General features: G+C 43.9%; 1 protein-coding gene across 1 annotated transcript in view; it reads left to right on the top strand.

Annotated features, from left to right (window-relative positions):
* Positions 1 to 3,284: 3,284 nt before the first annotated feature.
* Positions 3,285 to 24,932, top strand: part of SRD5A2 (steroid 5 alpha-reductase 2) — a 54,563-nt gene continuing 32,915 nt past the window's right edge. The window contains exon 1 of the mRNA XM_040993027.1: positions 3,285 to 3,599. Within this exon, the coding sequence (XP_040848961.1) occupies positions 3,289 to 3,599 (311 nt within the window). The 5' untranslated portion in view covers positions 3,285 to 3,288. The remainder of the gene's footprint in view (positions 3,600 to 24,932) is intronic.

Below are 24,932 nucleotides of genomic sequence, written 5' to 3'. Positions count from 1 at the left end.
CACAGAATAGATTAATCTGACTTTTAATTTTCTCAGTTTTTGCTGTCTGGCCTGTTGGCCTACAACAGTTCAGGGACTGCCTCTTCTAGGGCGAATTCCTGGGACTGTAAAAGACTCCAGTGGCCCTTTCACATGTAAGCCTACTAGTCCATGGCTGAGATCCCAATCACCTCCAAGAACTGATTTGAGGGCCATTATTCTCTGGGATGATCAGTCGAGAGCCAGGCAATGTAAGCTCGAGACCACCCCTATGCCCTGGAGCACTGGATGTATTCAGGCTAACTCCGTGTGCCTCCCTTGCCCTGTCCTGTAGAAGTCAAACTAGAGATCTTAGCCCAAATGTTCTAATGTCTGCTGTCCTCTGACTGACTCTTGGCGTTTCCTCATGTGCTGCTCTATAGTGTGCAAGATCTCTTCTAAAAACCTGCGAATACACACTTTTTTTTTTCACAGCGGTCATTTATATGTCTGCATGCTTTACCATACCTATTCAAAACACAAATTGCTGATACTTTAAGCATATGCACAGGGTCAGAAGTGCATCATTCTGCTGGAAGTTCAAAATCAGGTGAAACTCAGGGTGTCAGAGATCAGGGTAGCATTTCAACTGGGCAGGGAATGTCAGCTTATATGGGAATTGGAGGCATGCTATCTCTTGGCTCAAGAGAATTCATGTGCTTCTCCTGTTTTGCTTCTATTGTTGACATTAGAGAGGCATATGGGAGGAGGTGGTGGAGTTGGGTTTTAATTTACTCATCTCAAGAGAACCAGCCTCAGCAAAGGCTCTAGATCCAAATGCAGCCCGAAGCTGGCCTCTAAATTGTCCCCCGAGAAGAAGGGATGAACACAGTTGAACTAGCCAAAGCCCAGCTGCATCAAGTGACCACCAGCCAACCCACAGATGCACAGCTGAGAATGATTTTTTAAATTATTAAGTATTGACTTTATGGGTTGCTTGTTTTTCAGCAAAAGCTGTTACAGTGCTGGAAAAGCAATAAAGAAACTCAAAATTGGGTAAAGTTAGAAGAAAAGTGGGGTGGTAGAAGGAGGATTGGTAAAGGACAAATTTCATTTAAAAAAAAGGGGTCATTTCATTGATCTGGATTTTGAATTGTTAATCATTACTCATTCTAAACTGCAGGGCCTCATGAAGTGTGGAGTTGCAGAAGTCTGCAGTTGGCTCTCTGGGGAAGTCATGTCTGTTGACAGAGACGGCCAGCAACATGGAGTGAGGATTTGAGTGTGGGTGGGGTGAGTGGAGCATAAGTGGGTTCATTGTGAGGTAGGATTGAGTTTGAGGTCTCTAAAGGCATTCAAGTCAACTTTTCCAGTCCAGTGAAAATGCAGATGTGAAGCTCCAGTCTCTGCTGGAGGTGTAGGGTTGGTGTCCTCAAGACAGGCAGTAACTGAAGAAGCCAGAAAACGAATGCAAACACAGCTGGTGGAAGCCACTGGGGTAGCTGACACCTGATTATTCCAAAGTGCTTCAGTGAGTCCAAGTGAATCCCATGTGATTGGTTAGAAACTAATGCATGATCATCATTAGGATTTTTTTAGAAAAAAGATTTATTTTTTATTGGAAAGGTGGATATACAGAGAGGAGAGACAGAGAGGAAGATCTTCTGTCCGATGATTCACTCCCTATGTGATCGCAACGGCTGGTGCTACACCAATCCGAAGCCATTAGCCCCCTCCGGGAATCTCCTGCGGGTTCAGGGTCCCAAAGTCTTGGGCCGTCCTCGATTGCTTTCCCGGGCCACAGGCAGGGAGCTGGATGGGAAGCGGGGCTTGCCGGGATTAGAACCGGCGCCCATAATGGGATCCCGGCTCGTTCAAAGCGAGGACCTTAACTGCTACGCTTTTGTGCCGGGCCCATCATTAAGCTTTTAAACTAATTAGGGCGATAGTAAAAACCTACTGGTCAAAAAGCAGAGGATGCTTTCTAGCACCTGCAATCACATGTCCCAGGAGTCAGAAAACACAGTCAGATGGAGCATATGAAGGAGCGGGCCCTTTATTGGAGTAACTGGTCTAACACTGAACAGCTGCTCTAACCCACGTTCTTTGGGTTATCCTGAGTTCCTTCTGGGGGGCGTGGTGATGGTGGTTTGCAGTAGAGTGGAGAAGGATGAAGAAAACTCCAAAGGAAAGAGAGCTGGAAATGGGGGAAGGGCCAGAGGAGAAGATGGGGATAAAGTAATCAAGGGATGAGGGGCAAAAAGATGGGAAAGTGAGATGAACAGCAGGTGGGAAGAGGAGTTCAACCTGGAAGGAGAAAGCCCAGCCCAAGAAAGAAGCAAGGGAGCAAAAGAGGAAAGAGCGCACCATGCAGGAGGAGGCAGGCAGGCAAGTCTGAGAGCGGACTCAGAGAAGGAAAGAGGTAGGAGACCAGGGAGAGAGAAGGGGGGACGGAGAACCGTGTCTGAGTGTTCCAGGCACCAAGGCCACCATCTCCTGACTCCGGGCTCGGGAACTGGGAGAAGGCGTTCCACGGGAGAGGCTCCAGACTTCAGCCTGGTCTAAGCCAGCGCAGGGGCATCCCAGGGTAGCGGAGGCTGGGGCGCATAGACAGGAGTACGACTGCCAGCTGCAATCTGGTGCGTTCGCCCCTGAACCCAGGGGACGTGTAGCTCTGGTGGAGCCGGTAGCCCAAGGGGCATAAACGAGGATGCAGAGTTTGGTACCTGTGGAGGCGGCGGGGGTGGGGGTGGGGGGAGGTCTTGGTGGGTCCACAGCCAGCGCCGATGAGGAGAGGGCGAAGCAACCTGACCAGTCCCGGCGAAGCAGCCCCTGGGTAGGAGGGAAAGGTGCAGGGTTGGGTGGGAGCTGCGAAGTGGGGATGAGGGTGACGGAGCGCAGAGCACCGGGCAGGGATTGTCGGGTTAACGGCACAGGACCTGGGTATCAGCCGGCAGAGTAACCCCGGTTAAATCTTCGCAGTGGTTTTCTCTTCTGATTTCGTAGCCTCAGAAGTTGCAATAGCAGAGTGATGGGTGAGAGGACAGGTGATCAAAGGGCAATCTGGAGAGTGGTGGGGAGAAGACAGGGTGTACTGGCAGCGGCACAGGATGCTTTCCCGCCCCTCCTTGGTCCTCCCCTTCTGCGCTTGTTGCATTCGGAGGCGCCAGCCCTCTGCGCTTGGGGCATGCGGCGGAGCAGAGCCAGAGCTCGTCGGCCAAGGTGGGAGGCACGCTGGAGGGGCGGGAGCCGAGGCCAAAGGGGGCGGACTCGGGGTGGCGTCTGTGCTCCATAAAGGGGCCGTGGGGGCTATGCTCTGCTCTGAGCGCAATGGCCACTGGCGGGGAACACAGCACGATGTCTGTTCCATGCCAGCAAAGCCCGGCGGTGCTGGCAGGCAGCGTCACTTTGACCGTCCTGGGGGCCTGGATCCTGTACCTAGCAAAGCCTTCGAGCTACGGGAAGCACACGGAGAGCCTGGTGCCCGGGGCTGCCAGTCTGCCCGCCCGCGCTGCCTGGTTTCTTCAGGAGCTGCCCTCCTTCGCGGTGTCTGCGGGCATCCTGGCCCGACAGCCCCTCTCTCTCTTCGGACCTCCTAGCACTGTGCTGCTGGGCCTCTTCTGCGCACATTACTTTCACAGGTAGCGTTTCCTTGCGGGAGCCCAGGACCCTCCAGGAGCTCCGGTGGAGCACGCGGGCGGCGCACACGGAGAAGGAGAGCGCAGAGCGGACAGCTGCAGGGCATTGCAGAGCTGCACGGGTGTCCAGGGGCGGGCTGGCTGCGGCAGAGTGGAAGGGGTCCTGGGACGGAGGCCACCTTCCCCGCGCCTCCGGCACCAGGGACCCTGTCCCTGTCCCTCCTCTGGCTGCCACAGGGAGGAGGTTAGCTGTTGGTAGGAGCTGCCACACCACCCCTTCCAGCTCCACGTTGCTATTGCAAAGTGTGGCAGATAGTTTGACTTGAGAATCTCTATGTTGCCACTCCCTGTAGCCAACGGGTCAGAAGTCTGATCCACTTAGTCTTGGCGGGCCTGAGAAGGGAGACAGGGACTAAAGAGATGGGAAAGTAAATCGGGGACACACTCACCACTAACTTAGCAACCAGTGCTTGGAACTCAAATTGGGAATCAGTGTGGAGTTTCAATGTGCTTCTAAATGGGAAACTCCAAGCTCAGAATTTAGCTGTCTCACCTGGGGAAAGGGAAGCACGGAAGCAGGGAAGCAGGGAAGCAGAGGGCATTGGGATCTGCAAAATCACTGTCCAGGACTCTCAGAGGCGGGGGAGGGAAACAGCTTGTTCCTTGCCTGCAGGGCCTCCCCGTTTAGTGTCTCCTTGTCTCGTGTAATCCCACTGGGACTTGGTGGCAAATTAAGCGCCGCGTCCACCTTACAGGCAGAAAGTGGGTCTGATTCAGGTTTTGTTGCTGTAAGAAACTGATACAGCCAGTGGCTGGCGAGATGCCAGTCTGAGTTTGCATGTCTCCTCCTGGTTCAGGGTGGACAGATACTCCAGGTCTGGGCAGGACAGAGGGGAGACAGAGCTCCTGGCAGAATAAAGTGGCTAAACTGGACTAAGTCCTCAGACAGAAACACTGCTTTACGTTTAGTAGCCTGACCCTTGGGTCTCAAGAGCAGAGCAATTTAGATTAGAACTTACATTGAAGAATGCCTCTCACACACCAGGGACAAGGGATGCCTGATTTCAGGGAATGGGAACTCAGGAATTTCAACCTTTTCTCTCCTAATTTCTGTCTCCTGGATCTTTGAGTAGGGTTTAAAATCCATGGAATTTTAACCAACCTCTCTTTTAAAAAGATAAGTGTTGGCAAGCATGATGAACCAAAATTTTTGTCCGTTCGATATATTCGCAAAGAAAAAATGGATGTTGGATGCCAGAGGTGAGAAAGCAGCTTTTGATTTAATGTTGCTGATTTAGGAGAAGAATGTGTTTTTGTTTTTTTTCTTTGACCAGAGTTTTGACTAGAAACTGTGACTGTACTGAGAGTTATTTTTATTTTCATATGAGCTACCATCAGCAATCTAAACAGTATTATGAGGTCATTTCATCTCAGAGTGATAATGGCTAGTTTTTTTTTCTGACAATCCTATTAACATGCATTTTAGACTTTTTTTTTTTTAACCAAAAAGGCACTCTGCACAATGAATTACAACCAGTAGATTAAAATGAGAAGGCAGGGGAGTAACTATGAGACGAATTACCTTTATGCTGCTCTGCTTCTGGGGGCATTTGAAGACGTTGTAAAACATTTGGGGATCAGCTTTGTGTGAGGGAAAATGGCCAGCTGAAGGCACGAGTTCAAGTTACTCATTCCCCTGCGTCAGATATGGGGTTTGTCTCCCTTGTTTGTGTTTGAACTCCTGTTTATTTATTTACTTGTGTTGAGGGCACAGGACTGGTGGGCTGTTGTTTTGAATGCTTACTGGGAACTGAACCCTGTGCTGAGCCCTCAGTGAGTTTCTGCTGACTGCCCCCACACCAAGCCTTGATACAGTGGCCAATACTTCCATCTCTGTTGTTAGGTGAGAAACTCAGGCAAGATTGAATAACATGCCTGTGGTTACAGTTTCACAATGAGTTCAAACCCGACAAGTTAGAATCTGTATTTCAGACTCTTCCAACGAGGAATGTTCAGTGCTTGTTCTTGCTACCTCCTGCTTGCTCTCAAAAAAAAAAAAAAAGATGGACAGATCTGAAATTATTTTTAAAGTATAAAAAGTCATGATCAATGAAGTAAAATAGAATATACAAATACAGAAAAAATTCCCGATTTTAGCATCTAAGTATATTAGGCGTTACTGTTTGGATATATTTTCATCAAGTCTTTTATTTTTCTGAGTAGATATTTACATATCTGTTATTTCAGATATATAGTGGTTTATTCTACTCAATTACCTAACATTTTATGGCGTTTTCCACATAATCATAGAATTTTTGTATCACCTTAACAGCTGCTTGCTATTTCATCTCACATAAAATTAATTCATCTAACCATTCAGTTATGGTTGGACATTTGCTTTACATTTTTTGTCCAGCTCATATACAGAAGTGGTAAGTATTGTTGTGTATAACTTCTCTGCAGAAGCAGGAACTGTTTTATCAGGATTCCCAGATGTGGCCCGGAGCTTCTGCATATTCTTGGGAACCTTGGTGTGTGTCTGCCTTGAGGCTTTAGGAATCATTTGGCTGCACAATGAAGGTGCACCAAAAAGAAAAGCGCGAGGTTGTGTTGGCTTTACTCTGGGATGTTTGTTGTGATCCGGAGCTTGGGGGGAGGGGCCAGCTGCCGGCAGGGAGGAAGCCTGGCCTGGGTTCTGTCTGCAAGATATGTCTTGGGTTAGAAGTTAAATCTCATCACACTTTTCTCATAGAGCAGACACACTGGCACTTAAGTCCCATGGGGGGAAGGGTTTCTGGTGTCTTATCTTCATGGCTGCGTCTCCAGTGTACTAAGTTCTGGTTTGCATCATTGGCTGTCTGATGTCGGAATTAAAACACTACATACAACACAAGTATACAGCGACTGTGAGAGCTGGCGAGTACTTAGGAATTGGGATTGCTGAGGCTGCATGAGTAGATCAACTCAGATAATTCTCTTTTCAGGATCTATCGTACTTGTTTGGGTTGTTCAGCCATGTGCAAATGCTGCTGTCTAAGCATGCTACCCAATCCCTCTGCCAATGTCAGTTGCAGTCAGGCTTTTTCTCTCCTCTTGTTGACCTGCACTACAGCCCTGGAGTGATCCTTTGCCCCAGCTCTCTGATTTATTGTTGCCATTGCCACAGAGTTGTGATGTCCAAAGTTGTGTTGTCTTCAAAGTTAGATGTAACCTTAGTCATTGGGTGACAAAGAGAATTCTTTCCTGACCCCAAAAGCAGCGTGAAATGTACACCTCAGAATCTGAAGCCAGAGGGCTCGTTCTTGAGATGTTGATGCTGAAACACATTCTCAATGTGCTTAGCCCAACAAGGCCTCAGTCAGCTACCATCCTGCTTTATTGGGGGGCTCACTCTCTAGCAGAAGGAATTCTTCCTTGTGCTGTGAGATGCAGGTCAGGCATCACTTCCTCCAGGAAGCCTGTCTGAATTGCCTTTTCTTTCTTTCTTCTCTTCTCCTCCTTCTCTTCCTTCCTCCTTCTTCTTCTTTCTTCTTCTCTCTTCTTTTCTTCTTTCTCTTCCTCCTTCCTTCCTTCTCCTTCCTTCCTTTCCTTCCTTCCTCCTTCTTCCTTCTTCCTCTTCTTCCTCCTCCTTCTTCTTCTTCTTCTTTCTTTCTTTCTTTTTTAAAGATTTGTTTTATTTTTATTGGAAAGGCAGATATACAGAGAGGAAGAGAGACAGAGAGGAAGATCTTCTGTCCGATGATTCACTCCCCAAGCTGCCACAATGGTTGGAGCTGAGCCCATCCAAAACCAGGAGCCTCTTCCGGGTCTCCCACGTGGGTGCAGGGTCCCAAAGCTTTGGGCTGTCTAGATCGCATTTCCAGGTCACAAACAGGGAGCTGGACGGGAAGCGGGGCTGTCAGAATTAGAACTGGCACCCATATGGGATCCTGGGCGTGCAAGGCGAGGACCTTAACCACTATGCCATCATGCCGGGCCTGCCTTTCTTTTTTTTTAAAGATTTATTTTATTTTTCTTGGAAACTCAGATATACAGAGAAGGAGAGACAGAGAGGAAGATCTTCCATCCCCAAGCAGCCTCAATGGCTGGAGCTGTGCTGATCTGAAGTTAGGAGCCAGGAGCCTCTTCCGGATTTCCCACATGGGTGCAGGGTCCCAAGGCTTTGGGTTATCTTTGACTGCTTTTCTGTACCACAGCAGGGAGCTGGATGGGAAGTGTGGCCACTGGGATTAGAACCGGTACCCATATGGGATCCCAGCACCTGCAAGGTGAGGACTTTAGCCACTAGGCTAACGGGCTGGACCCAAGCTCCTTCTTTGTAAATCTGATTGTAATGAGGGCCTTGGGCTTTTGTCACAGCCAGTCCGGGAAGTACTTCCATGCTGGGTCATCGTTTTCTGTTTTAGGAATCAGATCTCCTCTGTTCAATGTGTTCACTTTATAAGAGTAAAAGATGAGTGGTTGAGTCAGGGACAACTGGTGATTGGGAACTTGAATCTCTTCATGGACCCCTACCAATGCTTCTCTTAATTCATGAGATGTACAGGTGTCTTAAGGAAGATTTAGCTGAAAGGCAGAGTGACAAAGGGAGGAAGGAGAGAGAGAGAATGAGAGAGAGTGAATGGGAATCTTCTGTCTTCTGGATTACTCCCTAAATGACGATAATGGCCAGGGCTGGTGGAAGTTGAAGCCGGAAGCCTGGAACTGTATCAGGGGCTCCTGTGTGAGCGGCAGGGGCCCAAGCTCTTGGGTCATCTTCTGCTGCTTTTCCAGGCAGCAGAGCATCCAGCACTTGAACTAGCACTTGGTTATGAAATGCCAGTGTCACAGGCAGTGATGTAACCCATTCTGCCACAATGCCAGACCCCAGGTGGCCTGTATTCAGAAATCATCAAAGCTCCTAAGGAATTGCTCATGGCTGAGAATCAGAGCGCTACTCACTGCCCGCATGGAAACACTAGACAGCTCTCTCCTGTCACAGACTAAGAAGAAAAGCTGAGACACAGTAAGCGCCATTGTTGTCATGACTGAGCCATGTGTCTAGCACATTCACAAGGCAGAATTTGGATCAATTAAGACTGAAAGATGTTTTAAAATGAGGATCAGCCGTTTTCTGTAAAATGCCAAGAATTAGCTATTTTAGACTGTAATAGTCCACCTTTGCTGTTAGGGCAGAAAAGCAGCCATTGACATCTTTTGAACATATGGGTATAATGGTATTCCAATAAAACTTTATTTGTAAATACGGCCAGTACATAATATTTGGCCTTTGGGTTAATCCCTCTCTTTTTTTGAACACTTATTCCCCATCCTTAAGAAAACTGTAAATGTTATTGTTTTACACTCAGTGTTGTGGTAATTCCATAATAAAATTTAGTAAATTTTATAGCAAAGCAATGGACGTATTTTAGAAAATTTACTCTTTTAAAAGTGGAAACTTGGAGACAAATAGTTTTTGAAAATTCTTGGGTTCCAAGTCCTTTATTTGAATCCTAAATGGAATGACATCATAAGCACATCTGAAAGATGTAGGGCTGTGTTTGCCAAATATGTAAATAAGGTTTGGCATTCTTGTTCATTTCACTTTACCACATTGAAGAAAAGACCAGCTTGCTCATTTTAAACCTAACTTAATATTACTTAAGAACACAAACAAAATAGGAAAAAGGGGATCCAGAGTGGCAAAGGGATTTGTACCAAGTTACATGGCAAAAAAGGGGCAGAATGGGGTTTGAACCTGGGAGTCCTGAGTTTATCAAAGCTCTGCCTACTCAGAGCTTTGCTGGATCTGACGTGAGCTGTGAAGAGGCATGGCACCTGGTGCTTGTCTTCCACAGCGAGAGCTGCATCCCTGGGAGCCTCCTAGTCTTTCAGGTGTGACTCAGTATGCTACCCTGAGCACAGCAGATGGGTGGGAAAAGATCACCGCAGGGGACCAGGATTCTGCCTGTGGGGGTCTCGGGGGCCCGGGACTGGTCTGTGTTTGTGTGTACATGGGATGGATGGGTGGATTGACTTTTTTTTTTAAGGGATCCTAAAGGTCACCCTTCTTCAGTATCCCATTTAGAATGAACTGAGTGATAGACTGGGGAATTCAACAATGAGAGAAAGGTGACTACCTCCCTTGCTCCTGCTAAGGTGGTTTGTGAGTGTGATGTTGGATCACATGTCCTCCCAGCATTGCACTTCAGAATTACTCAGCAACACCTGCAGGGCTCTTGCAGTGGTACCAGTTCTGAAAAGACAACTGAGCTGGGTACAGGATGATGAACGCTCACTCTGTGAGAGGGCCTGCCCTCAAATGGGCCCATTCTTTTGGAGGACTGGAGGACTGGGTGAAGGAGCGTGGGAAGACCCACAGGGATGTCCCTGATAAGAGGCCCTTCGTAAGTGGAAGTGGGGAGCATCCATATGCATTGTTCCTACACAGTGTACAAATGGCATCTTCCCACTGGTTTTTGCCAGGGGCTGAGCTTTCTGCTCCCCAGTGTTCTGCCTTACATCTATGGCAAAGGGGATATGAAAGTTTTGACTTCAGTTGCTTCAAAATATTTCTGTGCTCAACTCTGGAGCTTGTGATAAGACTCAGCACTAAATTTTGAAAACCTCTGATCTGAGGCCAGCAGTCCACTTTACCTTCCATCTGGTTATGGGAGAGGGAGAAAGGGAAGGGAAGCCAATATTTATTGGGCTCTGGGTGTTCCAGGCATTAAGTTCTGTGCTTCACGTTGCTTGTTTTGGTTTGCCCTTTTCATCACTGTTACTTGGTGTTGCAGCGTGGCATTTCGTGGGTGGGGGAAGTAGAGTGAGTTTGGGAAGGCAAGTTTTGGAGTTGGTCCCAAAATGACAGGCCACTCCCTGACTTGCGGATGGAAAGTGATGTAGTGTCAGGTAAAGGAACTCATTTGTAGATCCATGACTTAGAATTGTGCTGTAGTCCAAAAATTGAGTTTGAGTTATCTTTCTACTTTTCAATTCCAAACATCTTCCATATTTATATTGTGCTACCCCATCTTAAATGCAGGCTCTGGGTCATTTTCAGAATTATTCCCTTCTGCTTGTTCTGTGCTGTCAAAACCAACCAAGGCGTTATTATGAACAGAATAGGGTAAATGTTTGATGATATTTTTTTTCAGTTTGACTATGAGACATTTCATTTTTTAAAAATGTGTGTGTGTCTACAATTTCTATCTCTGTCTTCAAGTAGCAGAGTGTGGTCTTAATTCTATCCTGCAAAACACATCCACTCTATTCTTCACTCTGTCAGCCAGTGTTCTTTACCTGTTCAAAGTTATGTGTCTCATAAACAAATCCAAATGCACAGTATATTGTTTTTTTTTTACTGAGTTTTGAAAGGTTTTATACCAGATACTAGTGTTTTAGTACTCATGTTTCTTTTAAGATCTTTTTTTTTAGACTTTTAAAACCAGAGTTATAGGGAGAGAGGGAGAGGGATTGTGTGTGAGAGAGACTGAGAGATAAAGGAGAGAGAGAGAGAGAGAGGAGGAAAAAGGGGGAGAGAGGAAGAGAGAATGAATGAATGAATTTCCCATCTGATGGTTTACTCCCCAAATAGCTGTAGTGGCCCAGACTGTCAGAATGAAGTCAGGAGCCCAGAGCTTCTGTCTTGTCTCCCACATGGGAACAAGGGCCCAAGGATTTCTGCTATTTTTCCAGGCCCATCAGCAGGGAGCTGGATTGGAAGTGGAGCAATTAGTGCCTCTATGGAATTCTGATGTGGCAGGTGGCAGCTTGCCTCACTTTGCCAAAACACCAGCCCTACTGCCTAAATTCTTAGCAAACACTTGCTCCCAGTTTGTGTCCTATTTTTTTTTCAGTCCTCTTAATTGAAAAATTGCAATTTTAAGTTAATAAATTCATTTCCTAAGTTTAACTCTCCATTAAGTAGCAATAACACCACATGGCAAGAAGAAAATAATAACAAAAACAAAACAAACAAGAAGCAGAAAGAAAAGAATCAAACGAGAAACCAAATAAAAAGCAAAAAAACTGGTTCCTCAGAAGTGCAAGTAAGGGCTCTATGCAACAGCCAGATCCCAGAATGTCACTGAGATTTTAAATTTTAATGAATCTAATTTTCCTGTTTATTTCTTACAATTTAGAACAGCCACTTATCTTAGTAAAATTTGTTAAAAATACAATTTTTCTCCAATGCATTGCCTTTGCACGTTTTAAAATTGGGAAACTGAGCTAGGCATTTAAGATGCTGATTACAGAGGCAGAGTAGCATACTAGAGTGGAATGCAGATCTGGTTCCTAATTCAGCCCCTTGTGGACTCGAGTTGGCAACAATAATTACTCAAGCGATTCTGTTCCTTCCATCCACGTACAGACCTGGGTTAAATTCTTGGCTTCCAACTTTATCCCCAGCAACCCTGGCCCAGCCCTGGCCATTCCAGGCTTTTGAAGGAAGAGTCTATGGATGGGGCTCTCTTCCTCATTCTCTCTGCTAACCCTGTACCTCTTTGAGTTCATGAGTTCAGGATCGGCTGGAGTTCATGATTGGAGGTGTGTCCTTTGGCGCGCAGATGGAGGAGGGAAGAGATTTGTGCTGATGCAGCAATGTTTGAAGCGCAGCAAGGTTTGAAGTACTCTCTCACCGTTTTGCTGCAGATTAGGGAAAAGACACTTTGGTGCTCTGACTAAAGTTCTCTCAAAGTTCTACTGGAAACTGGCCTCACTGGTAACTCTTCTTAAGATTCCCAGCTAAATAGACGATGATCCTCTGAACTTCACTAACTCAACTTGACATAGCACCACCTTTCTTCTTATGCATAGTTTTACCTTGCTCTGGTTCTTTCTCTTTTGGATGCAAGCTCCAATCCACTGCCCACTGATGACCCAGCCCTTATATAGATCATTTGGAGAAATGTCTGTAAATTTCTGTAGGGATGTTATTTGTAGTGGCCTTTCCTATGAAAGCCTAAGGAATAAACCTCTCTGTTCTCAAATTAGAAGCCATGAAGACCCCACTGAACAACTGGATAATGTTTATGTATGTTGGTTTTTTTACTCTGGACACTTAAAGTCTTGGTTACGAGAAAGTTACCTGTCTATGGATTTATAAATGTTAATTTTTTTGTCCTATTCTAGCAAGTATATATAACTGGTTGGCATTCAGTTTGGGTGCTAACCTTAGATAGAATCTATGTTGCTTTTTATACCTTTTATTTTCATTTGCCTCTTTTTTCTGTAAATGTCACTTCATCATGCTAACTTTATATATCTGTTTATGGCTGTAAGTCTTTTTATACTTTTTTTGGGAGAGCTAATTGGGAATAATTAAAGTGGAATACGTATTAAAATCTTTTCCTCTATTCAAATCTATGTTGAAATATTCAGAGAATAAAGGGAATTTGAGAATAAAAAGGAAGTCTGGCACAACAGTAAGGAACACTTTTCAAAAAATTACATTAACCATCATTAGGAAGAAGGGATACGAATAAAAAAATGGGCTCCCATTGAAACTGTTAAATATATCTTGACAATGGGATGTTGGACTTTCACAATTGTCTATACCTACAGTGCCAGTGTACACTTAAGTAGCAGAGTGATGAACTTGTGACTGTTGTAAAAGGACTATATTCTTGTAATAGTACTGGGAAAACCAGCAGTGGGGGAAGAGGAAATGGGGAGGTGGGGGAAATCTCTGAATCTATGGAACTGTAGCCTAAAAAATAAGAAAGAGGGGATAGTGAAGGGGTCAAAGTGGCATTTCCAGGGAGATTTTTCCTTTACTGGAAAGACACTGTAGGACTTTCTGCAGATGACTTTGTCCTGGTTGAATTCTGGAAAATATGCAAGGAACTGTTTCATCCTGGACTTTGGTTGCAGCAGATCAGGTTAGAATGCTGATGTCTGGAGCCTGGAGACCAGGCAGTTGTGGAGGCCTGAATATCAGGCAATAGATGCTGATGAAAACCGGAAGGCAGAATTATGGGTATCCAGAGGGAGACCGGGTATATTGTTGCTGTCTGTCAATGTGGATGCATTCAGAGGTAAAAATAGAGCTATGTACTGGGTTGACTAGTGGACTTCTCAAAGACCCTTTACAGATGTAATTAGTTTCGATGAGGCCATACTGGGTTATAATTGTTATGTAGCAGATGCCATTTGTGGTAAGTCCTGACTATGATGGCCATTTGGGAAGATGGCCAGTCACTTTCTCTGTCTCTCTGCTCTGTCACTCTGCCTTTCCAGTAAATAGAAAAAATATATTTAAAGAAGAGATCTGAGGGGCTAAAGCCACTTCTGTTGTAGTATGCTAAACTTCTGCTTATGGTGCCAGTGTCCCAAATGTGCACTAGTTTGTGTCCCAGCTACTCCACTTCCCATCTAGCTCCCTGCTTATGATCTAGGAAAGCAGTGGAGGATGGCCCAGACCCTTGGGCCTCTGCACCATCTTGATTCCTGGCTTCGGATTGGCTCACCTCTGGGGGAGTGAGCCAGATGATGGAAGATTTCTCTCTCCCTCCCCTATCTATAACTCTGACTTTCCAAAAAATTAAAAAAAATCTCAAAGACTATAAATATGTGGAATAGCACATTAAATTGCCACTTGTGACTCTGTTACCCTATATATGGATGCTAGTTCATGTCTGGGCTGGTCCACTTGTAATCCATTTCCCTGCTAATGAGTTTGGGAAAAGCTCATTAGCTCATTAGAGGGAGATGGTTCAAGTGTTTGGGCACCTGTCACCCACGTGGGAGTCCTGGATGAAGACCCTGGCTTCTAGCTTCAGCCTGGTCCAGTTCTTGTGGCATTTAATGGGGAGTGAACCGGTGGATGGAAGACCTCACTTTCTCTTTAACTTTGGATTTCAAAGTAAATACGTTAAAAAAAAGAGAGAGAGATGGAGTCATACTGGATTAGGGTGGGTCATAAATACATTATTACTGGCATTTTGAAGAGGAGAGACAGACAGTGTAAAGGCAGCCATGTGAGGACAGAGGTAGAAAGGTGAGTAATGCCACTGCAAGCCAGGAAATGCCTGGTGTTTCTGGCATCACCGGAAGTTCAAGTCAAGCAACTTAGAGGGAGCACAGTCCCACAACTGCTTAACTTTGGATTTCTTGCCTTCAGAACTGTGAGATAAATATTTTCTAGAATTGTTTTAGAAGTTGGTTTAGCCACTGTTTCATAAAGCAGCAGTAGGGAGCAAATATAAAAAGGAGGAATCAAGGGGAAGGATCAGGTATGTTTTGGGTGAGGGCAACTCAAAGGTTAACAAGATGGGTTCTTGTAGCCGAAGGGTCGTTGTGCTTCCCTATGCCCAGGGTCTGGCTAAGGAGGGAGGCCCAGGTTCTTCTACAGTCTGGAAGTACTTCTCATATGTTTTGTGCACATTGGCCCCCCAAATAATAAGATTCCAATTAGAGAAAGTGATCCATAGCTGAAAAGATTTGAAATCCACCGCTATGTGCTGATGTGTAGTTTGTTTAGGGTCTTGCTTCTCAAATTCTTTATAGTGCTAGCCTGGCAAAACTGACCTATGTCAGGCCTGGAGCAGGCTACAGGAGTTCTCTCACAGGCTGTGGATTGCTACAGAACAGCCAGAAGTTGGTTCTGTTTTAAAAGCAATAAGAACTATTGTTTTCTAGGGAAGTCCCTAAAATAAGATGTCCCCTCTACCACCGCTATCCCCTTCTGGATTGCTATTTTGATTATTTAAGATTATTTTTACTTGAAAAGTGAATTTACAGAGAAAAGGAGAGATGGAGAAAGATTTTCCATCCACTGGTTCACTCTACAAATGGCAGGAAACAACCAGAGCTGAGTTGATCTGAAACCAGGAGCTTGGGAACCTCTTTTAGGTCTCCCTTGTGGGTGCAGGGGCCCATGGCTTTGGGCTGTCCTCTGCTGCTTTCCCAGCCTACAAGCAGGGAGCTGGATTACAACCTGATCCCTCTGCACTTTTTTATTCCCTGTCCCCGTTTCCTCAGCACTCAAATAAAAAGAATGTTGATTACTAGGTAAGCTCTACATTGCATTTTCCTCATGAGCAGCTTTTCATAGAAATGGATCAGCTCCAATACAGGGGAAAGAAAGGGACTTAGTTGATTGGAGCCTTTTACTAGATCTGGCACGCCAGTCACTGTGGGAATAACCTATAGAGAGGCTGAAACATCTGAGCAATGCAAACAAAGAAAAAAAAAACTTACCACTGGAAGTCGTTATGTAGTCATCTTTAAATCAATCGGGAAGAATCCTTAAAGTCACTGTGGCTTAAGACTCTGTGTCCAGCATCCTGACCGATGTGTCATCAGGGAGCTTCTTTTCCTTTATTGATTCTAAAACCACTTGGGTGGTTTGGATGTTCAGCCAGGGCTGTGATCCTTTGATGGGGAAATATGCCCACTAGATGACAGTTTCCCCCCCGCCCCCCACTGTGAAGCTGCAATTCAGCCAAGTGCTGGCCAGTTAACTGTGCCATTTCTGCAACCTGAACTTGAATCCCAAGTTGCTATTTTACAGCTGTGTGACCTGGGCTCAGTTAGGTTGAAGTGCCTGTTCCCTTCTTCATGGAACAACAGCAATAATGATAATAATACTATCTATCTCCAGAGTTGTAACAAATAGTGAAGGAATTGTTGTGTACAAAGTGCTTAGCATGTCACCTAGATATGTAAATATGAGTTGCCTGTGTTCCTGTGCTGGCATTTCCTGATTAGATGTTTGCTCTAATATTGCTCTAGCAAGGTGTATTATTTCGTTTTGGTCATATAGGCTCAGGCTGAGTGGTTTAAAGGAACAGACAGTTTTTTTTCCTCTCACCATAGTGGAGGCCAGAAATTTGAAGCTGAAGCACCAGCAAGCCTACACTGTCTCTGGGAACTTGGAAGGAAAATCTATCCTTGCTACTTCCGGCTTTTGGTGGCTGTTCCCTTACCTTGCCTTCAGTCTTCGCATAGCCTGTTTCTCTGTGGGTCTTGCTACTTATCTCATGTGTATCCTGTTTGATGATAGATGCAAGTATAAATAGGACCAACATGAATTCTTCTGGATACGTTTGTTTCAAGAGCCCACCCCATTTTTTTTTTTAAGATTTGTTATTTTTGTTGTTGGAAAGTTAGATATGCAGAGAGGAGGAGAGACAGAAAGGAAGATATTTCATCTGATAACTTACTCCCTGAGTGCTCACAATGCCAGTTGTGAGCTGATCTGAAGCCTCTTCTTCAGAAGTGGGTGCTGGGTCCCAAAGCCTTGGGCCACCTCTGCTGTTTTCCCAGGCCATAAGCAGGGAGCTGCATGGGAAACAGGGTCACCAGGATTAGAATCAGCACTCATATGTAGAATCCTGGTGCGTGCAAGGCGAGGACTTAAGCCGCTGGGCCTTCAAGATCCATTTTTAATCACATACTTTACCATTTAAGAAAATATTCAGTATTTTCTATAGTGTGATACCCACAAGTTCTAGGGATTAGGTAGTAGATACAACTTTTTGGGGGGCAGGCATCATTCAGTTCACCATACAAGAAAACATAAAAAGGGTAAGGTTGGAGAATAGGCATTGAGCATATCAGTTACAATGACCATCCCCCACACTGCAGTGCCTTGGTTAAATTCCCAGTTCTGAGTCCCAACTCCTGCTTCCCAACAATGCAGATCCAGAGGAGCAGGTATGATGGCTCAAAAAACTGGCTTGCTGCTCTCAAGGAAGGCATCGAGTGTATTCCCAGTTTCTCTCTGTCTCCGTTACAGACCTTGCTGTTTGGGATTTGAATCACCTGACTCATTCTGTGTTTAGTTACCTTAGTGCTTGGCCTGTACATCCCATTCTCTAATATGTACAAAACTGTCATTAAGTAACAGGTACCATATGGCAAAACTAACAAATGAGTGTTTGTCAGTGTTTGTGCTTATTGATTTGCGCCCTGAGAAGTGAGCCAAGGACACAGAGGACTTGTCCCACTGCCCTCTGGCATGCAGAGAAGTTCCCACGAGGAAAAGCCACTCTGGGGGTTCTTCTGCATAGAGAACAAAATAGGGGAAACTATTTTATACTTATATGCAATTAAACTAAAACCCCATCGTTTCTCACCTTATACTCAGAAGAATCTGATGGTGATTTCCGAAGAGTGTGTACAGTGTTATCAGGACTGAATTCCGAGTGACAGGAAAACTTATATGAATAGGGTTAAGAAAAGCCTCAATTTATGAACTCCTATAGCTGGAAAATTCCAGCTTCAGGTTCAGATTGTTGCAGTGGTTTCAAAGATACCACCAGGACCTGGTTTATCTTCCCAGGTCATTGTTATGCCTGTGTTGGCTCTACTTTAAAGACCGTCTTTCAGTGACGGCAAGAAGATACCTATAGTCTCTAAGATATTGCATCCCTACAGGCTCAAGGCATATGGAAATAAGCATTTCTGGAAGTAACTATGGACAAAACTTTGGGTTCATTGGGTCACATGTCATGCCTAAAATGACCAATGTGACAGGAACAGCTCCTGTTCAGATTGGCAGAGAAGCATGGTGAGAATGATATATGCTTCCCCCAGCCCTTAGGTTACGGCGGGGAAGGAGGCAGGTCAGGCTGAAGGGCAGCGTAGGTCTCATAAATAGGGAGGACGAATGGGAGGCAGAGAAGCAAATACAATAGATGGTCCCTGTGAGTGCAGTGAGGCCCTTGGAATAAGGTGTGTGAAAGCCAAACCTGACTTCTTTTCAAGAGCTTATGGGTTTTCCAGTTGTATTTTTCAGTTGTATGAGGGCACTTCAAAAAGTTCAAGGAAAACAGACCTGATGAATTTATTTTGGTGCAAGGCATTTAAAAACCCATGCATATGAGAAGCCTGCAAAAGGTTTGTGGGAATACACATGATAAAATCTGATGTATAGGGCCCGGCGCGGTGACGCAGTGGTTAAGCTCCTTGCCTTGCACGCCTGGGATCCCATATGGGCGCCAGTTCTATCCCGGCAGCCCCACTTCCCTTCCAGCTCCCTGCCTGTGGCCCGGGAAAGCAGTCGAGGACGGCCCAAAGCTTTGGGACCCTGCACCAGCATGGGAGACCCACAAGAAGCTCCTGGCTTTGGATCGGCATAGTATGGGCCGTTGCGCTCACTTGGGGAGTGAATCATTGGACGGAAGATCTTCCTCTCTGTCTCCTCTCTGTATATCGCCTTTCCAATAAAAAAAATAATAATAAAAATAAATCTTTAAAAAAATCTGATGTATATATACACAAGGGGATACTCTGGATGTAACAAAATAGTGCAGTCCTGTCATTTGCAGCAAAATGGTTGGAACTGGAAGGCACCATCTGAAGTGAAGTAAGCCAGACACAGAAAGGCAAAAATGTCCTTTCTTATTTATGTACACAGAATGCTGCTGATTAGAGGCTGGGAGGAGTGGGAAGGAAAATGGGAGCTTGGATTAAAACAATAGGGAAAGTTCAGATTATGACAAATATAAGAAGCATTGAGCATGAGTTTTTTTGTTTTGTGAAATTGAAACTGTCCTGAAATTTAAAAAGTAAGGAAATAGTATTCATGGATTTCAACATTTTTGCATCAAGAGAAACCTTCCATTTTCTGTGAACTTTCTGAAGTTTGTATTGGTCACCATTTTCCTTTCCAGAGGGACTTCTGAGGAGATTGTTGGCCTCAGGTGCAGATCTTAAGGGATTTGGACAAAGGAATGGTAATTTTCACAATAAAGCTGAAAAGGTGGGAAGGCTTGGACATTTCTAAGAGAAACAACCTTTTGGGATATGGCCATGCATATCTGCGGTGGGGAGGCAGGATAACACCAAGGATGCAGGAGAAAGAGGGAAGAGGTGATGATGTGAGTAGATGGGGAATGCTCTGCTACCTCCTAGGTCTGGGTGCTAGGATGCAGTGGTGGTCATCACTTTTGTTCTTTGACTAGTGTTGCACTGAGAAACTCACGATGTATTTTCTTACTTTTGGAAAAAAAAGGGAAACTTACACATTAAATTCTAGTATATTCTGGTATATATTAAGAATTATATAATTCATATATCAAGAATCTTCTGATGTTGAGACATTGTAGTCTTGAAAAGATATTTCACAGTTACACTGTCTTATGTTCTGTAAGGTTTCATATGACAAATCTGTGGGTAGGCTTTTTGAGGGCCCCTTGTGTGTGATATGTCATTTTTCTCTTGCTACTTTCAAAAAGTTTGCCTTTTGACACTTTGTTTATGGTTTGCTGTATCTCTACTTTAGGTACTTTGTGATGTGGTCTCATTTCCCTTACATAACTTTGGAAATACTCAAGTTTTTTCTTTAAGTGTTTTATATGTATGTGTAATTTATCTATTTAAATAGCAGAAAACAGATCTTCCATCAACTGGTTCCTCCCCAAACACCTGAAATAGCTGAGGCTAAGCCAGGCTGAAGCCAAGAGCACAGAAGTCAAGCTGAGTTTTCCACATGGGTGACCTGCAAGCACTTGATCCCTTACCTGCCTCTCATGTGTGCCTTGGTAGCAAGCTAGAAGGAATAGCAGACCCACGACTTGAGTGTGTTCTTATTTCAATGTGACCTTTTTTGGTTTTATGTTCATCAGTGGCACTTGCAATCTGTTTTTTTTAAAGATTCATTTTATTTTTATTGGAAGGACAGATTTACAGAAGGAGAGACAGTGAGAAATATTTTCTTTCTGTTGGCTCACTCTCCAAGTGGCCACAATGTCTAGAGCTGAGCTGATCTGCTGCCAGGAGTCAGACCCAGACTTCTTTTGGGTCTCCCATGAGGGTATAGGATCCCAGGGCTTTGGGCTGTCTTTCACTGCTTTCCCAGGCCACAAGCAGGGAGCTGGATGGGAAGTGGAGCAGCCTGGGCTTGAAACAGTGCCCATATAGGATCCTGGCAAAGTGAGGACGTTAGCCACTAGGCTACTGTGCCAGGCCTGCAACCTGTTTTTTTTTTTTTAAATAATTCTCACGGAGGTATTCTGGTGTGTATATCAGTGTAAACTTAGCGATTCTGTAGGAGAATGAAGGTAGACAATCTCTTCTGTTTTTCTCACGTCACTCTTCCGAAGAGCAGATGGTTTTAGTACTGAGGACATCCAAATTGTAGATTTCATTTTATGGTGTTTTGGCATAAATTTAAGACTTTTTTTTTTTTGTTTTGATTTAATTCCTGAGGATTGTCTTTGGGTTGAAAGGCTGTCTTCCTTGTCCTGAATTGTTTTTGCTCTTTTATCAAAACTCAGTTGAGGCCCTTGTATTTGATACAGTAACTCAAGCTGCTGCCAATCCTTACGCCAATTGGATCTCTGGCTGCTAAACTTCTCGTTCAGCTTCCTGTTAGTGTTTCTGGGAAAGCAGTGGATGATAGTTCATGGGCTTGGGTCCCTGATAACCATGTGGAAGACTTGGATGGTGTTTCTGGCTCCTGACTTCAGCCTGACGCAGCCCTGGTTGCTGCAGCCAGCTGTGGGAGGGGAAGAGAGGGACAGTCAGTCAGTACTAGATTTCTCTCACTACCCCGCCACCCTACCTAAATAAGTTGTTTAAAAATCAATTGGACCTGTTTGTATAGGCTTATCTGTCCTTCCCCAACACCACGTTGATGTATTCATTATAGCTACATAATAAGTCTTAGAATCTGGTGGGCTAATTTCTTTAGTTTTATTCTTCATTTTAGAAAAAAAAATTTTTTTTCAGTTATCCAGGTTCATTTACCTTTCTATCTTAATCTTAGAATTCTGCTTGCTATATTTATAAAAAAAAAATACAGGTTTTTACATTAAATTACTTTGAGAATTGGCATTCTGACTATATTGAAACTCCTAATCCATCAACATAATATGTGTGCATTTAAAAATATCTTTGGAGCCTGATGCCATGGTCCAGTAACTAAATCCTCATGTTATAAAAACCAGGATACATATAGGCACCAGGTAATGTCCCAGAAACTCCACTTTCCACCCAGCTCTCTGCTTGTGGCCTAGAAAAGCAATAGAGGATGGCTCAAAGCCTTGGGACCCTACACTGGAGTAGGAAATCCAGAAGCTCCTGGTTCCTGACTTTGGATCATCTCAGCTCTAGACATTGCAGCTACTAGGGGAGTGAATTATGGGATGAAAGATCTTTCTCTCTGTCTCTCCTTCTCTCTGTAAATCTGTCTTTCCAATAAAAATATATAAATCTTTTAAAAAGCCTTTGATTTCTTTTATGAATTCATTTTAGTTTTCACTGTAAAACTCCTATTTGGCTAGCTTTATAAGTTTGGTTAACTTTATAGAAATGTATTTTAATTTATGAGATATTGTGAATATTAACATTTTATTTCAATACCCACATGCTTATTAATAATATATAGAAGTTTGGGTGTATATGCTGTTCATCAGTGGCACTTGCAATCTGGTTTTTTTTAAAGATCACCTTTTAGCTGTGTTTTTTAGAATTTTTCATTTAGACAATTATCTCTTTTATGACAGGCAGATTTCTGATTTGTAGGGCTTTTAGTTCTTGAGTGCTTTATTGCATCAACTAGAATTTCCAGAAGAGTGGTGGGAATTGATGCTTTGTTCATAAACTTGGGGAGAAAGTATTTAGTCATTGACTATTAAGTAAAAAGCTGCAGATGAGCTTTATCAAGTTCAGATAGTTTTCTTCTTTCTCTTTATTTGAGAGATTTTTAAAAAATCACTAATAGACATGGAATTTCATGAAATTCTCAGTGATCAATATGATCAAGTTGTTTCTCTTGTGTTCTATTAATATGGTAGATTGCATTGGCTAAGTTTAAATAGTAACTTGCTGACTTGCAATTCTGGATTCGGCCTCAATTGGTCATTGATGCAGTAAAATTAGTTATTGGTGCATTTTATGAAATATTTTTGTGTTGAGTATTAGTGACCTATATTTTTTCTTTTTCCTCTGTTTGAATCAGGATAATATGAAGTTTGTGAAATGAATTGAGACTATCCTTGAATTTTTGATGAACACTCCAGTTAAGCACAGATGACCACAACAGTCATTGTGGGGACCAGGAGAAAGCCAGGATCCACGAAGCTTCACTAGTTTTTTCATTGCTTTTCTTGGGCCACTGCAGGCAGCAGGCTTGGAAGTGGAGCAGTTAGAACATGGAACTGGCGCTTACATGAGATGCCAGTGTTGTAGGCAGCGGCTTTACATGCTCTGCCACAACTCTGGCTCCAGATAAGTGATTTTCAATTAAAACCTGGACATTCTGTGTATTATGTTATGAGATTGGATCTAGTTTCAACATTTTATCTGCCATCCTCTCACACTGCTATTGGTAGTGAAAGAGAGCCAGTTTATTTTTTTGTAGGGGTAGAAGAGCTCCACTGTCAGGTTCATGTTACTATGTGGGAATGAGAATTTTGGGACCTTAAAAATCCTCGTCTATTACATGTCCTGATGTAATATGAGTGTTTCCTTTCTATTTTCAAATGGGTTTCACGAACATAATGTACTAGGTATGGGGTAACCTTATTACTGCTAGGAGGTAGAAAATATCCCAATTCTCTTAGGTTTTCTCTATCACTACCCAGGCCAGGACAAAGATGTTGGGTTAAGAAATACAAGTTTCTCCCTGTCACAGCCTGATGAGGGGGTAAGTCACGACTTCCTCTAAGACTTTGCTGGTGAGTAGGGATTGGCATTCTGCCCCTGTCTTACTCTCTTTTTAAAGAAATTTTGATTTGAGAGCCAGAGTTGGATAGAAGGAGAGTCAGACAGAAAGGAAGGAGAGAGGAAGAGATAAAGAGTGAGCAAGAGGTCTTCAGTCGGCTGGTGCACTTCCTAAATGGTTGTGGTGGCTGAAGCTAGGCTAGTCTAAAACCAGAAGCCAGGGTCTTCTTTTGGGTCCCCCCACATGGGTGTCTGCTGCCTTCCCAGGCCATTAGCAGGGAAGAGCATCTGTTTCCTGAAAATGATCATCTATTGGACTGCTCCATTGTTTGGTCCCTTGGCTGTATAAAATTTCATTGGGCTCTTTTGTCTGTTCTTGTTGCATTGTGGCTGTCAGCTTCATCAGCAACAAGTCTAGCATGTGGGAGGCTGTAAGAAAACCCAAGGGCTGATCACTGTGTTTTCCCTCAAAAGGCTCTCTGTGTTTTGGACTTTAAAACTTTCCTAACCTTCCATCTGCTCCTTCTATAATATCCAGGGAATTCATTAAATGTAACAGGAGAAACAGGGACAAGTGAAAGTTATGAAGCACATTTCATGGAATATAGTTGGTAAATCACATGTTTACGATATGTATGATTTAAAGCATACAGCTTACTTCTCCATTCAGCTCTTATTACAATCTACTGTGTGCCAGACAGTGTTCAAGTTATTGTGGATGCTGAAGAGAAACATTATATTTCTTTCTTATGAACATCACGTTCTGGTTGAAAGACAGTTCACAAGCTAAATGTAACCTCTTGGGTACTAAATAGCGTTGTTGGAAAAAGGAAAGCTAGTTTATGAGAGCAGCAAGTACTGAAAGTGTTGTAGATTTTGTATTGTACATTAGGTGGTAGGAGAAGCTAGCACTTAGGCAGAAATTTGGAAAAAAGTGATAGGGCAGTCCTTATAGATATGGGGGGAGGAGCTCTCCAAGGCTGGAAGGAGGCCAGAGTGACTTGGGTGAGGGGAACTGGGCCGAAGTAGTAGATGGGTTCTGAGATACAGTAGATGAACCATGTATGAGAGAGTCAAAGATTTCAGCTTTTGGGGGGGCCATGATGGCATTTTTCAGAGAAGACATATGGTCCAACTTATAGCTATGCTTGTTCTGCTTGTAGTTTTACTTTTTTTCCCCAAGTGTTAGCTTACCTAGAGAGTGGACTGTAGTGGAGGGAAGTGTGATGGTCAAGTGTGGGGGCTGTTGCAGATACCCAGGTGGGGCTGAATGATAGCTTGGACTCAAACTGAGTAGTACAGTTGGACAGATACAGTTGTATTCTGCAGATATTTTGTGAACAGGACGTGCTTTACTAATATATTTTTATATGGAAAGAGAGAATATATTAAAGGGGGGGGGTAAAATGTGTCAGAGTTCACCAAATGTCTGTTTTTTGGCAAATAAAGAGTTGGAAAACAGAAAACATTCACTGAGTAAGGGATGGATGGGAAAGACTTAGGGGCCCGAATAGGGTAAGGAATTAGTTGCCAGATTTTGTATGAATTAGGATTAGCACATCCAGGGAAATGGGTGTCTAGTAAGTTGGCTGCATAAGTCTTAGTTCAAGAATTGCAGACAACTTGTGTGATGACATGAATTTTGAAGTTGCTATTTGATAGATTATAGTTTAGTCTATATTGAAATATCAGAGACTGAGAAATTTATAATTAAAAAAGGCAGAAGGGTGTAAAAGAGCA

Source organism: Ochotona curzoniae, unplaced genomic scaffold (assembly GCF_017591425.1).
Source record: "Ochotona curzoniae isolate NIBS_2020 unplaced genomic scaffold, NIBS_Ocur_1.0 contig_883, whole genome shotgun sequence".
NCBI classification, from domain to species: Eukaryota; Metazoa; Chordata; class Mammalia; order Lagomorpha; family Ochotonidae; genus Ochotona; species Ochotona curzoniae.
The sequence above is the reverse complement of the archived record's forward strand: the minus strand, read 5'-3'. Positions and strand labels throughout refer to the sequence as shown.